This window comes from Mesocricetus auratus, unplaced genomic scaffold (genome assembly GCF_017639785.1).
Source record: "Mesocricetus auratus isolate SY011 unplaced genomic scaffold, BCM_Maur_2.0 Super-Scaffold_100006, whole genome shotgun sequence".
NCBI lineage: Eukaryota > Metazoa > Chordata > Mammalia > Rodentia > Cricetidae > Mesocricetus > Mesocricetus auratus.
In genome coordinates this window covers 33,224,238-33,240,188 of record NW_024429190.1, presented here as the reverse complement: position 1 = coordinate 33,240,188, position 15,951 = coordinate 33,224,238, and the positions used below count along the sequence as shown (strand labels likewise).

At 45.5% G+C, this 15,951-nt stretch overlaps 1 protein-coding gene across 6 annotated transcripts in view; it reads right to left on the bottom strand.

Moving 5' to 3' along the window:
* Positions 1-7,367, bottom strand: part of Rbpj (recombination signal binding protein for immunoglobulin kappa J region) — a 75,772-nt gene extending 68,405 nt beyond the window's left edge. For 2 of the 6 annotated variants that reach the window (XM_021226406.2, XM_040747081.1), the window contains exon 1: positions 5,709-6,536. Coding sequence is in view for 2 of the 6 variants with exons in the window: in XM_005068766.4 (XP_005068823.1) it covers positions 7,109-7,206 (98 nt within the window). In the remaining 4 variants the exon portion in view is untranslated. Of the gene's footprint in view, positions 1-5,708; positions 6,537-6,876; positions 6,970-7,108 lie in introns of those variants that run through there. The other 4 variants (XM_005068766.4, XM_040747080.1, XM_013112527.3 and 1 more) reach the window with 4 other exon arrangements.
* Positions 7,368-15,951: the final 8,584 nt, after the last annotated feature.

The window sequence follows — 15,951 nt, the reverse complement described above, 5'->3', positions numbered from 1 at the left end:
ACATCCATCAGATGTAGGCAGCACTCTTGGTTCACGTCTTTGCAACTTACAATGCCTAAAAAAATGGTTTCTGCCTTTTCTTCTTACATATAAGCTTAAAATACTTTAACTAATCCCAGTACTGCCAGAGACTTTACCAGTTTGACTGAACAGATGCTGTGTGTACCTCTGTGCATTTTCTCAACCCAACAAATTTACACAAATATTTATACAGGCCAGGTGGCGATGGCATGTGCTTTTTGGGAGGCAGAGACAGGGTGGGGGATCCTTGTGAGTTTGAGGGCAACCTAGTCTACAGACTGAGTTCCAGAGCGGCCAGAGCTTTTACAGAAAAACCCTGCCTTTAAAAACCAAAACCCAGCACTTGGGAGGCAGAGGCAGGCGGATCTCTGTGAGTTCGAGACCAGCCTGGACTACCAAGCGAGTTCCAGGACAGCCTCCAAAGCCACAGAGAAACCCTGTCTCGGAAAACCAAAAAAAAAAAAAAAAAAACCAAAACAAATAATCAAAAAACCAAATACTTACACAGATAAGACAATTACCACCACTTATGCTTCCTCCATCCCCATAAATGTTATGTATGCTTGAAAAATACATTGACTATTGTTTCATTCATCAGTAGGCCTAATGAGACATAAGCAACATCATGATGTAATGCCAGGCTCTAAGAGGCATCCAGAAATGCCGGACAGAGTGTCTGAAAGACAGCAACAGCTGGGCAGTCAACATTCATTATTGTGGTTGTCCAAGCAGATCCATGAACAGCAAGAAGTAAACCCCAAAGCTGGGGGTGACTCAATAACAACATCCCTGGTGAAGCAGTAATTTACCAAATATGCCTGCTCAAAATGTCAAAGCACATAGCTCAAGGGCTGCGGTCCTATGTACTAAACACACTGCTGCCTTCCTAAAACATGACCCACAAGCCACAGGATGCAATAGAAAAGTCTATCTTGAGCCTTGTCCATGAGAGGTTACCAAGGAAACTGGCAGCAAAATAGCTCCATATTTTACTATTTACAAATCACTCACACCTTGTTTTGTTGGATCTTTATAATTTCACTTGCAACATAGTCACAATATACTTGGCAGATAAACACAATGAAAGTATAACTCCCTATTTTATAAAGATAGAATCTGATGAAGAAATTATCAGTAAATATAAGCTTTCCTAAAGATGAATTTATTTAGTGCCCTAATGTTTCATATATATATGTATTTTTTAATGCATCTGAGAAGTAAATGAAACACTTAAAAATAATGGAACCAGCTGGACATGATGGCTACAGCATACCTATGATCCCAGCACTCAGGAATATCCTGACTTTGAGGCCAGCTGAGCTTCAGAGATTGACTGTATGTATGTTCTATGTGAATATGGAGCCAGAGGACAACTTATGATGTCATTCTTCAGTCATTGTCCACTATTTTGTTTTCTTTTTTCAAGACAGGGTCTTGGTCTCTGTCTCTCTGTGTCTCTCTGTGTGTCTCTCTCACCTGAAACTTACCAAGGAGGGTTGGATGACCTAGTAGGGAGCCTTCTAGGGGCTCCAAGGGACCACTGTCTCAACCTCCCCAGAATTGGGATGTCAGCATTTGGGACTCAAATTCATATCCTAAGTACTAAAATCTAAGCTATCTCCCTAGCCAAAAATCTTGTCTATAACTAGATAAAAACCTATTGAGAGTCACTTGATTACCAACCACATAAAAACAAAATGTGAAGTTTACATTTGTCATTCTTGGACAATTTACAGCAGTGTTTTCTATCATCTAAAAGGTATTTCCATGAGCCTCACTACGTTTTCTAATACTATGTGACAGCCTGACCTGAAGCTGAGAACACCAATTCCTTTGGGTTCATCAGCAAAGGTTTTCTAACAGAATCGTAATCAAGAGATACACAAGTATCTTATTACATGAGCAATTTACATATACTAAATTCAGACTATATAGCCACAGTACATTCATGTTTCAAAGTAACATAAGCATTCTGTTTAAAAATTTCTGCTGACTCCCTATTAAGTACAGGGCATGCTTGTGAGTATAATATATAAATGATTAAGAGAAAATGGTATCTGTCACCAAGTAACTAGCAGTATTTGAATATGATTATACTACAATTAAGTAACATACTTCCAAGAGAATTACACCAATCTTTTATTAACACACAGCAGGGGCATGGAACTTAGCCTGATAAATCTGGTTAGACTATTCTCTGACCTCAATCTCAAAAAGTTTAGGGAAGAATTAAACTGCTGGGCCTGTGTAGGAACTCCAAGTTCTTAAAAATGAGATTTGAAGCCGGGCGGTGGTGGTGCATGCCTTTAATCCCAGCACTTGAGAGACAGAGGCAGAGTTCAAGGCCAGTCTGGTCTACAATGTGAGTGCCAGGACAGCCAAGGTTACACAGGGAAACCCTGTCTCAAAAGACCAAAAAAAAAAAAGCACCTATGAAATAAATATCGATGCATAACTTTCTATGAAACACTAGCAAAGATTTTTTTCAAAAACTAAGTGTATGCCTTGAATTCTATTAAATGCTTTCAACTATTATCTCACTTAACCTCCTAGAAACCCTCTGAATTAAGAATAATTATCTTACAACTGATGGAAGAGGAAGGGTAGACTAGCCTGATTATATTACAGTTAAGCGGAAGGAAACACACTGGAACCCAACACAGAGCAAATCTTTAATGTGACCTCAAAGACTTCTAGCCTGCTGCCTATCCCATTGACGACTGTAGGGGGAGCCATTGAAAGCTTTTTAAAGTACAGCGATTGATTTACTACTGTTCAGAACCACAGCTCTGGCTATGTGGAAGCTAGAGAATCTAGAGGTATATCTAGAAGGGGAAAGAGGCCTGTGGTAAAACAGGTGAGAAGTGACGTCAGTGTGCATTGTGGCATTAAGGATGAAGACAGATTAAAAGGGTTATTTAGGAAACTATCAGTTCTTAGTAATTAGAAAGAAGTAAAGGCTCAGCCCTGGGGAGGCATAAGGGCAGGAGTATCTGAAGTGCCAGGCCAGCCTTTGGCTGGGCTACATGGTGCAACCTCCTTCAGTGGTTCAGAAGTAAAGGGTTAATGAGAGAGGAAGCCCAGATGACACCTGACTATCAACTGCCAATAGGAGCAATGGGTTTCAGCAATAGTTATCTACAGAATGTCTCAAGAGCAAAAAAAAAAAAAAAAAAACAAAGAAACAAACAAGGGGGGAACCTCCCCTAAAACCAAAAGTCTAAAATTACATCCTAGTGGTCAAAAAATATTCTTGAAAGCATATGACAAAAATATATAAGCCAGATATAAAAGTTTTCATTACTATTAACAGATCTGGCTAAGAGTTCAGGGAAAACATTCTTTAGTATCTTTTAAAAACTATTACTACATGCAGAAATCAATAAAGGCATCCCACAATTTTACAATGTGTCATTACACTTCAGTTTTATGATCTTCAATCTCTTACACAAGATTGTTTCGCTTGACCCTCTCCCTCTAAATTTATAGGGAAGATATATCTTTTATACAAACTGTAATACATGGTCGGGTTTTCTTTCCATTCCACTGTCACTCCTGTAACTTGCCAAGAACTTAGTTCATAACCTCCTACTTGACTTCCTATAAAATATGACCTACTTCACATCAGCTCATTTCAATAACAGTTCCTAGATCTTAAGCATACTGTTCGTCTAAAGGGACTCTGAAAACCCCAGGGTGCATCTCTGCAGATGTGGCAGTTACTCCATTCCCATTCTACAGAGTTAGGAAACTGGCAGAGGAAACAGAATAACTTGGAAATAATCACAAAGACAAATGCCAAAAATAACAACTTTTAGTCAATCCATGAGAAAATACTGCCCCTAGCTGAAATAACATGAATTTAGTATTAGGAGGAAATAAAATGCAAAATGCTTTCAAGCATGTCCTATTTCTAAAATTGAGTGAACCTCAGAATTAAAACCTGTAAGAACTTTAAGACAATCATTTTCTCCTAATGTCTTACTCATTCATGATACCAAAGATTATCTAATGAATTAAATCTGGCAATAGCAGTGTCCCCCTTGGTTTTTATCTTACCCATATAAGAAAGAGATAGCAGGAGAAATCAGTGAGTGTTATGGAAAAAAGTGACTTTAACGTAAGTTTAACTGTTTAAAATGAATGCCCTAGAAGTACTATGTAATAAAACAAATCTCATAGTGTACCTACAAACATTCAGAGATAATAAATTTAAAGCTAAAATGGCCAATACTCAGCTGGGCGTTGGTGGTGCACACCTTTAATCCCAGCACTCAGAAGGCAGAGGCAGGTGGATCTCTGTGAGTTCCAGACCAGCCTGGTCTACCCAGCGAGTTCCAGGACAGCCTCCAAAACAATACAGAGAAACCCCGTCTCAAAAAAAAAATTGTCAATACTTAGAAAGTTTTCCAGTCACATTCCATCCTGTACATTTCCAAATAGCTGTTGTCAGGCACCGTTTTTGCATGGAAATTCTTACATAATCACTCAGGGTAAAGTATGAAAGTCTGGCATGCTTGGAAGCAACACAACTCAACTGTAAAACTCACTTCATGACCATTCTTTTTGTTTGTTTGTTTGTTTTGTTTTTTGAGACAGGGTTTCTCTGTGTAGCTTTGGGGCCTGTCCTGGAACTTGGCTCTGTAGACAAGGCTGGCCTCGAACTCACAGAGATCTACCTGCCTCTGCCTCCCAAATGCCACCACTGCCCAGCTGTTAAATGCACAAATCAGAGCAAACTACATTCCATTATTACACAGCACTCACATTGTGCTTTCAGTCAGAACCAATGTGTGCCTGATTTTAACCTGGAGAGTTATACACTAAGTATGACAAATGCAAATTCTCTCACACACACAAACTTCATGTATCATTCATAAAAATACGACTTCCACTGGGAAAAAAAGCATCCTATCAATTCTAATCATCATGGTTTTAAAGTTTTCCAACGTGCCAACATTTCTCAGACTTCATCTTCTGTGTCCTCATCGACAGCCCTTTGTGTACAACTTTAAAGAGATGAAGCTGCATATGGCTCTATGGATAACATATCTTACAAATGTAGATTTCCAGAACAGTATATTCCAAATTAACAACCCTGACACATTAGCACAACAACTCAGGCCATTAGTACACAATAACCTACACCACACCCCCTAGCCATCACCCCAAGCTTTTAACATGACCATAACAATAAGAGCTGGAAACAACTTACTGCTCCTGTAACAGAAGGAAATTTCTTTAGGATAACCGAACTAAAAGCTATCATTGTCTTTTGATTGCCTGTAATTAATGTATTCCACGAAGATGCTAAAAGCAGCATTTATCAAACCAAACTGCCTCTGCTCTGTGGCACCTGATCCCAAACAGGAGTCGCCACACCTACAGAAGTAAAAATCACCAACTGCAAATTCAAAATCATAAATGGTAAACTCTAAAAAGCAAACTCTTTGTCCAATCCCCTTTATCAAAAACCATTTATCAAAAAGCGAGATTTCACTTCCTTGTAAAGCAGGAGTAAGAAAACAAACTGTAGATTTAGATTCTAGAAAAAAAATACAATTCTCCACCCCAATATTCATAAGTTTTCAACATCAAAATCCATTCACCTCTTACTCACACCAAATGAATATCCACTGTGAATATTTGAAACTATTTTCCAACACCAACAGGAAGGAAAAAAATACCTTTGCGTCTACAATATAACCTCCATCAATCCTCGGGTAACCCTGGTGCAACGCTACTGCGGATGCCCTTGGCCCGGGCCGTCGGAAGCCAATGATGGAGGGCAACAGCTATCAAGATCTTGCTCTTTTTCCAGCGCTACTGTTACCAAGCAAAACAATCACGGGCCCAGAAAGATGGCAAAGAAAACTGGAGTCGCTTTAATCCAGGAGAACAACTGGGGGAGTGGGGGGCAGCGGGGGTGGTGATAGTGTTGGTGTTGGGGTGATCCTGAGAGAAAGGGGTGCGAAGGAAATGAGGGGCGCGGAGGCGCAAACTTAAGTATCCCCCCCCAAGCATCTAACCAGACTCAAACAACAAAAGCAAACCATAGAGTCTGTGCACACTTAGAAAGAAGCACCAGATGGAGTCCCCCGGGCTGAGACAGTTCAACAGACACAGTGGGCAGTGGATAAATCAAGCAAGCAGTGACGCGAGAGGAAGGGGACGCTAGGCGATGGAGCCGCTAGATAGGGGAGACAAAGCCTCTGGGGGTGACTAAGGACCAAACAGAAAAAGGTGAGAGGGATACACAGGAGAAAGACAATGGGAGAAAGAGAAAGGCAGGGATCTGGTGCCTGGGCTGTGGCAGGTCACCCGGCTACGGAGGAGAGGCACACAACAAAGGGGCACGGGAGGAAGGACAGTGGCGAGGAGATGCAGACGGGATGCGGGGCGCGCAGCGGCTCCCACGGAGCGCCGAAGGCGGCGAAACAAAGGGCCGGGGACAGAGTCGCGGGGGGCAGCGCGCAGAGACAAAGCACCGGGGCTCCGGGGCAGCGGCGGAGCGGACGGGCGACGCGGGCCGCCGGGAACAAAGCTGCGCCGGGTCCCCGGCCGGGCCCGCCGAGGGGGCGCGCGGCGGGCACGGTGCCCACGGCCCCGCGCGCCGCCCGCACTCCGCCCGCCCGCAGCCGCCGGCCTCGTCACCGCCCGCCCTCACGCGCCGGAGCCCGCTCCACCGCGGCGCACGGCGAGACCCGCACCGCACCGCCCCGCGCCACCGCGTCGCCGCCCGCGCCCCCTCCCGAGCCTAGGCGCGCCGCGCGGCCCCGGCCCGCCGCCTGCCGCGGGCCGTCAGACGCCCGCAACTTTCCCGGTTCCCAGCACTCGCTGCCCCCTCAGACTTACCCTGTCACAACAGGCGCCATCTTCCACAAACTCTCGCCAAAACTCCAACCCTCGCGAGATTCCCCCCGCCGCCTTTCCCTGCTCCTCTCCCCCGCCCCTTCCCTCGGCCTCGCTGATCGCTGCCACCCGGCCCCCGCGCCGCCTTTCCCCGCTCCGCCGCCGCCGGGAGCCTGCCACCTCGCGCCGCCCGCGGACTAGGGGATCCTGTTCGCTGCCTTCCCTGGAAACCTACCCCGGCGATGGAGCATGCGCACGCCGCTCCTCCGCGGGCGAGCCCTCCGCGTAGTCCATGGGGAGCGCTCCGGTTATCCGGGTTTTGGGATGCGCCATCGGGGGACGTACGTGGAGACTGAGGAAAACCGGAGGGGATTACTACGGGGACGAGGACCGGAGGGGTCAGGAGGCGGGGCCCCAGGGCCGGGAGGAGGGGTCCTGGGAAAATGTGAGCGTTTCACAGGCCTAGAGCAGACGCCTCCTCAAGTGGGTGTTTTCCAAGTGGCTTCCCGCTCGCAGCGGGTTCCCAGCCCTTTTCATTCATTCAGACGTTCATTGGACACCTCCTTTATGCTAATCTTGGTATACCAGGTGCTGGGGCGACGGAGACCGGACCGAGATCCGGACCCCGCGCCCTGCCAGCGGCTGTCCTCGCTTACTACCCGCACACGTGGTGGGCCGGGCATGACTACGGCGTGGCCCGGCCCTTTCCAGAGCTCTGCAGAAGACGGGAAGCTTCGGGGACTCGGTTCTGTGGCCTCAGCGATAAGAGGTCAGCCCGAGGTCAGCCTCTGGCGGAGGCGCCCCCACATGTCCACCTCGCATCCACCCATCAGAGTCCCCACCGCGAGCCACACTTCCAGCCCAGGCGCTCGGGAGCGAGCTTCCCGCCGAGCTCAGACTGCCTAGGAACCCACGGCAGCTCGCGCGAGCTGCGGCGCGCAGGTGACTGCGGAGAAGCCTCGCCTCGGGTGGCCCGGCTCTGCCCGCCCGCCCGCTGCGCGCACCCCACAGCTCCCAGCCAGGTGCAGGCCGGAGCCCCGCCCCGCCCCTACCTGCGCTCCTCCCCGCTCCCCCTCCCGGCCCTTTCCTTTCCTAGAGATTCCCAGCTCCAGCGCTGCCTCCTGCAGGGAGCCACAAAACCCGGACAACTGGACTTCGCCGCCCGAAACCCGCTCGCGGGCGCCGCAGGATTGGCGCGGCGCGCGCGTGAGCCTCTGCGCATGTGCGCAATGCGGGCAGCCGAGTCTCACGCTACACCTCCTTCCGACCGCCTTCCACCGCCCGGCTCAGACACAACACGAGCCGTGGGAAATTTAGGAAACCTCGCGAGAACGTGCTCCCCACCGCCGCCGCCACCCTCGGGCGGCTGGGGGTGCGCCCTAAATCTCGCGGAGCCGGGCCCCGACAGGTGTCCGTCTCGTGCGTCCCAAGGCGCGCGTGCCCTGGCGTGGAAAGCAGGGGCGGGCGGGCCCGCAAGGCGGGGCGGTGGGCGCGTGGCGGGGAGGGACGGGCGGAGGCCGCCCTGGCACACTCACGCACGCGCCGGGGAGGTTTCCTGTCGCCCTCCCGAGCCTGGTACTTTCCTGAACTGTGCCAGACGTAGTGCCCCCCGCCTCTGGGAGCTGACAGACAGCCCCGTGTCGGCTTTGAGTCATGCATCTGAGTCACCTAGTCTGGCCTCCGCTTCACTTAGCTTTACAACTTTGCATTCCCTTAACTACTCCAGCGATGGGTGGATTTTCTTTATAATGTCTTCGCTGGCCTTGGAAGCTGGGCAAGGCTCCGAGAAAGCTGAGCTTGGCGATCTCTCATGTTTGCATTGTCTTAGAAGGTCACGATTTAAAAGTATCTTTCCCCAAGTCTGTTCCTAACCTTTAAATGAATCCCTACAAACCAGTTTCTGTCTTCCCTCTCCCCGGTGACTTAAAATGCCGGTCTTGTTTCCTTCCTCTTTCTGTGCGTTTGTAGTAAGTATCCCATTTTAGGTACTGTTTCATCAGATTCGTTAGCGGCTGCTGTTTTCCATGCACCCTTTCTTTTGGGACTTTTTATTTGCACAAGAGGTGTCAGAATATTCTTCAGTCAGCCACTTTTCAGACTGGCTCGGGCCTGTGGGATTAGTGTCTTACTGGCATCATACACACACAAATACAGATTTTAACTGCGTTTTGATGTTTAAAGGACATCGAGCTCCCTAATCCCTAATAGATAATGACTCCTGGTTCTGCTATGGACAGAAAATCATGCTTTTGCGTTTTGAAGGTTTGTAGGGGTGTGTGGTATGGGTTGCCTATTTTGGTTATTTACTTCATGTGAAAAAGAATATATGTCCCTGTTGCATTTTCTTGAAGAAAAAAATGTATAACCTTTTAATAGGCTATGTCTGAACAAGTGTCATCCAGACCAGAAGAGTGCTACAGAAGGAAAATGTTTTTAAACATTTCCTCAGAACTGTCATCCCAAGGATTTTCAGACATAGTGTAGTCTGTGACACTAATGTTGGACCTATGCCATCGGAGACCTTGGAAAACCCTGTTAGTCATAAATCTAATCTCAAGCCGTCAGTTCCACCTACAATGTTTTCCTTTCTCACTAAAGGCAAATCCTTCGATCTCACTTAACGAGGAGGACCTTGAAGTTACTCTTACCTTCTATTGCCCACCCAGAATTGAATCAGCAAGAAAAAAAATCATGCTAGTTATACCTATTATTCTATTTTCAAATATAAGGAAAGGAAGTTGATATTGCTCCAGCTTTGGAGGGTACAGGAGCATGATGCCAACTAGCATCTGCTTGGCTGTGGCGAGTCCCCCTTAGCGGATGATGTCACAGTAACAGAAGTATGTGCATGCAGAAGAGGGTACATGGGCTGGAAGACTGGAAACCCAGGACAACAGGAGCCAGTCTTGTCTCTAAAATCATTTTTTATGTGTGTGGGCGTGCACAGGCCATGTCAAACGTGTGGTAGTCAGAGGACAACTTGCTGAAGTCATTCTGTCCTGCTTGTGGGTTCCAGGGATCATTCTTTGTTTGCCAGACTTAATACCCTAATTACCTGCCACAGGGCCCAACTTCTTTTTTTTTTTTAAAGATTTATTTATTTATTATGTATACAGTGTTCTGCCTCCATGTATGTCTGCATGTCAGAATTGTGCACCAGATCTCATTACAGATGGTTGTGAGCCACCATGTGGTTGCTGGGAATTGAACTCAGGACCTCTGGAAGAGCAGCCAGTGCTCTTAACCTCTGAGCCATCTTTCCAGCCCCAGGGCCCAACTTCTTAAAAGTTCAACCATTTCTCAAGTTACTACTTTGAAGACCAAGACTACACATGAACTTGGAACACAGGTGAACTATGTTCAAACCACAGAATTGTACTTTCAAAATAAACCTAGATCCTAACCTTCTCTACCTCCTTAGCTACCAGCCTCATCTAATTCAGTGTTCCCACCAGGTTTTCAGGTGGTCTCCTAAGTGATCCTTCTTTCTTCCATGCTTGCTTCCCCCCTGTCTTCTCAGTGGACCGTTCCTCATCATCCTCCAAGACTCCAGTGGTTTTCCCATTTGACTATGAGAACTTAGCATTGGGCTCACTGTCAAATTCTTCTGACCTCTTTGATTTTAACCAGTCTTCTCTTCCTTTATGTGAAGCTGGTGCCCTCCTTGAAGCTCCCAGGCCACATTAAAGCGCTCTCCACTCCAATCCTGTGCCCTGGCTGTGACCTGCAATGCTCTCCCCTTACACACATAGGAAGGAAGACTCCTTTGAAGTCTTTAGGTAAATGCCATACCCTGGCACCTTTCACTAGAGTGACTCCCATGCCTCTTTCTTCTTACATCCTTTGTTTTTCTCAAGGCATCGCAAGCTGATGCACCATGGATGGCAGTGAGTTGTTTATGGTCTGACTCTCCTGACTATAATAACTGTTGGAAATAAGGAGTTTCATCTCTTTTACTCATTCTTCAAGCCTCAGTTCCTGGAACATTGCCTGACACTCAGTACTTGCAGGGGGGTGGAGGAGATATAGTGAGTCTCTCTTATAAGGACACAGTAGAGATAATTTTAAACAATGGAAAGAAGGTGAATTAAAACTGGAAGGGAAGAAAACCATTTTGAGTTAGACCAGTAAATGAAACTATACTTTTTTGGGGGAGAGAGATGGGGTTGGAGACAGGGTTTCTCTGTGGGTTTGGAGCCTGTCCTGGAACTAGCTCTTGTAGACCAGGCTGGTCTCGAACTCACATCTATCTAACTGCCTCTGCCTCCCAAGTGCTGGGATTAAAGGCATGTGCCACCACCGCCTGCCGAAACTATACTTTTAAGAGTTTTTCCTACTCTCTATGTTAGCCCCTCAAGAAAGGAAAATGTTTTTAATGAACAATAAAGAAATAGATATTTTCAGCCAGGCATTGGTGGTGCACACCTTTAATCCCAGCACTCAGGAGGCAGCCTGGTCTACAGAGCGAGTTCCAGGACAGCCTCCAAAACAATACAGAGAAACCCTGTCTCGAAAAAAAAGAAAGAAAGATAGGAAGAAAGAAAGAAAGAAATAGACTCTGGAAATTGGGCATATTTGTCACTTCGTGTTAATCATACAACTCTGCGTAGTTTATGCTACAAGTATACTAATCCATTTATTAAGCTACCTATATATTACAGCACTACTGGGAACCTCCTGTGTGTCAGTAAGAATTGTTTTTGCTGTGTTTCTGTGTCTGAATGTGGTCATGCCCATAGAGATCACCTGTCTTGTAGTTTGACAGGGTGTCTTTGTTGTTTTCCCCCTGCATACTCAAAGCAAGCTGACCTGTGAGCATCCGGGATTCTCTTGTCTCTGCCTCCCATTTCCCCATAAGAGCACTGAGATTACAGATGGTCTGGTTTTAACATGAGTTTGGGGTTGGAACTTGGGTCCTCATAAAGCCAGTGTTTTATTTTGTTTTAAATCAAGAAAAAAAATGACAGAATGTAATAGTGTGTATTTGTTTATAAGTAAAAATAACTCTTTAGGTACTCAGGTTGAAGGATCTCATAGATTCAACAACAAACAGTGGTGTGTGTGTGTGTGTGTGTGTGTGTGTGTGTGTGTGTGTGTGTGTGTTCGCCTGTACTGTCTAAAATGTTTCTGGAACAATGCAATAGTGTGTATCTGCTAGGAAGCAGAAACTAGTTTGTATATCCTTATATGGAAGAGTCACATAATTTCAACAAAAGCAAACAGTGATACATAAATGTACACTTACGTGGCTTATTTATACCTAAAATGGCTCTAGCTTTCCTCAAAGTAGGCTCTCTTAGATCCTTTGAATTTGAGCCATTAGCATATATTTCCTACTCAAAATATAAAACAAGGAAAATAAAAGAAAGTGTAATAACTGTTCAATAAGCAAAAAAGCCTTTTTGTTTGTTTGTTTGTTTTTGTTTTTCGAGGCAGGGTTTCGCTGTGGCTTTGGAGGCTGTCCTGGAACTCACTCTGTAGACCAGACTGGCCTCGAACTCACAGAGATCTGCCTGCCTCTGCCTCCGGAGTGCCGGGATTAAAAGCATGCGCCACCACCACCCGGCACAGAACCATTTTCTAATAAAAGTTGTGCATGTGATCTGCCATCTCGGTGGAAATGAAGTGAGAGAACTAGCTCATGATCCACTTGACGTACTACTACTGAGCTCAAGTATCACCTTTGATGTTACAAAAATGGCTGGCACAGAGGCACTCCAGGGTCCTCCTGGCTAGCACACTGCACTGAGCCCAATGCTGAGCACCAAGCCTACGCTAACAGGGTTGGAACAGGGAAGAAGAGGTAACCCTTGACTGACTAGTGCAGGAAGCCTCTGCAGAGGTGATCTTAGTTGCCGCTCACCTTTTGGAAGGCAGTAAGAGGGGCAGATGTACACAAGGACAGGAAACAGCAAGCTCTGAGGTGTGAAGAGACTTACATTCAGGAGAACTCCAATTGGAGGACCAATACTTATAGAAGAAATGCCCAGCATCCACGCAGGGTCATAAGCAGGAATGTAGGATAACCTTAAATATGAGTTACATCAGACACAATTGTACATCCATGTTAATGTTGCATTATTCAAAACAGCAGGAAAATAAAACCTGCCTAGATATCCATCAGTAGATGAATGGATAATGAAATTGTGGCCCATATAGACAATGGAATTTATTCAGTGGTAAAGAAAAATGTAATCATTAAATATGTAGGAAAATGAATGGATCTGGAAAATAGAGTAAGTGAGGTAGCCCAAACTCAGAAAGACAAATATGGAATTTCTCGTATGTGGTTCCTAACTTATATTTATACATATGCTTGTAAGTGGGTGTAAGTGTAGACATGCAATGAAACTAGAAAGGAGACCAAGAGATGACAAGAGGAAAAGTTGAGGAACCAGAAGAGGGGCAGGCAATAAGATAACCATGGTATAAAAGTGGGAAGGTCATTGAGAAGCACAAGGTCATGGGGAACCCGAGGACAGAGAAGGGAGGAGAACAGTTAGCAAAAAGAAACTTTGTTTGAAAACAACATAATAAAACCCAGTATTATCTATGCCAAAGTTAAAATGTTTCAATTGTAAAGGTGTGGGAAGGGGGCTGAAAAGATGTCTCAGGGTTTCAGAGCACTCTTCAGAGGACCTGGGTTCGATTCCCAACACTCAACATGGCAGTTCACAACTTTCTGTAATTCCATTTCTAGAAGATACAGTGCCCTCTTCTGGCCTCCACAGGCACAAGGCTCACAAATGGTGGACATACATATGTTGCTGGAGTTTTCTTGTCCCATCAGGTCCTGCCGTGGCTTCAGCCCCAAATAAACACACAGATGCTATATTACTTTATAAACTGTTGGCCTATGGCTAGAGCTTTGTATTGGCTAGCTCATAATTACTAACCCATAACTACTAATCTATGTATTTCTACATGGCCTTATCTTACATGGCACTCCCCTGTCTTCCCAGGCTCTACATGGCATCTCTTGCAGTGCCTCTCTCTGCCTACCTTTCCCAGAATTCTTGTCTCCTAGTCCCACCTATCTTCTTGCCTCTATTGGCCAGTGTTTTATTCATCAACCAATAAGAGAAACATTTATACAGAAGGATGTCCCCCCCATCATACATATATGCAGGCAAACTATCTACAAACATAAAAAAAAGTTTAGTGTGCATCACTGAAACTCTATCTGTAGCCGGTGCCACAAAGCCGGTGTATACAACACACTGTGCTAGAGGTACCAAGTATGCTGTCGCAGTGGCCTGTTCCTGGCCCCCAAGAGGTTTTCATTCCAGGAGTGCTGGCATATCACTTTTCTTTAACCCAATGAATGAAATGCTTAAATAGGAAAGGAATGGATTTGGAAGTCCCTGAACATATGTCCAGTAGACAATCGAAGCAGTTGGTAGCTCTTTAACACTTGTAACATTCAGTACTGCTTTTATTCATCCTCTGTGTCTCGGTAGGGTGTCACTATGGAGTCCTGGCTGACGGGAACTCACTGTGTAAACCAAGATGCCTTTGAACTTCTAACAAGCCTGCTTTTGCCTCCCAAAAGGGTTGGTGTTACTTTTGACCTAAAATCAATTCTAATCAAGATTCCTACATTAATGAACCACACACCCAACACTGATCTCTTAGCTGCAAGCCATGAGATAACGGCCTTCACCTTCAAGGCCTGTCTCTTGCCTATAAAATGTAGGTGATAGTGCCCAATTTGTAGTTGTTCTGGGGATTCAAAGTGTCACTATATTTGAGATCAAGTCACTATTAATCAGCAAGTCTATGGCTTGTATTCTTGCCAAAATCCTTCTATAGCACGTCAAAGTATCTTGAGCAACTCAAAAGCCCATTTAAAGATAGCCAAATATCCAGCTAAGTGCTAGTTTCTTAAGCACTGACCATTCAAAAATGACAGTTATTTAATATTAATTTCAAAAAGCCTCACATGCCTCAAGTAATTGAGAAAAACCACTTGTAGCAAGAGGGTACGTCTGAGTATATAAAATGGGGCATTCTACCATCAATCACATGGGATGGTAACAACATAAAAAAAGACTTCCTGGGGCCTAGAGGATAGCTGAGTTAGTAGAATGTTTGCCAGGCAATCATAAAGACCTGAATTCAATACCCAGTACCCAATTAAAAGTTGGACATGCTCCTACATACACATGTAATCCTAGCTGGGAAGGAAGAGATAGGATGAGTGCTAGTCAGTGGTCTAAGGGAATCAGTAAGTTCCACATTCAGAAAGAGACCCTGATAATGTTGGATAGAAAGCAAATGAGGAGGACACCTAATGTCATGTGCTGATTTCCAAATGTGCATACGCGTATGCGCACACATACATGCTCTCTCTCACACACACACAAATATGTACACATATATCCATCCTATTTTTCATTCATCCTTACAATTTTTCATAAGGTTGAAAGATCATGGAGGATGTTATTAGACTATGCAATTCTGTAAGGAACATAAGCTCTAACTTCAAGATTAAAAAGGAATGAAGTCACCGGGCATAGGTGGTGCACACCTTTAATCCCAGCACTCAGGGGACAGAGGCAGGCAGATCTCTGTGAGTTTGAGGCCAGCCTGGTCTACTGAGCGAGTTCCAGGACAGCCTCCAAAACAATACAGAGAAACCCTGACTCGAAAAAAGAATGAAGTCAGGTGATGGTAGCACACACCTTTAATATCAGCACTCAGAAGGCAGAGGCTGCAGATCTCTTAGTTCAAGGAAGGAAGGAAGGAAGGAAGGAAGGAAGGAAGGAAGGAAGGAAGGAAGGAAGGAAGGAAGGAAGGAAGGAAAACACTGGAAGCGAGTCACAAAATGAATTTGAGAAACAGACTTCGGGTGAGCTTGAGAAAGGAAAACAAATACCCATGCTTTCTTTCAAGTTATGTTTGAGTTTTTACAAGATTCTTTGGTCCTAGCGATTTGACTTTCCTGTGGGCCTGGTTTTTTGCTTAGCTTGCTAAGGTGCAGTAATGATAGGAGTCAAAGGAAAGCAGGCCATTTGCTCTAGCTAAGTGTGGCATGGATCGAACCAAAGCGTGTGTGAAATCTAATAATCTGCCACA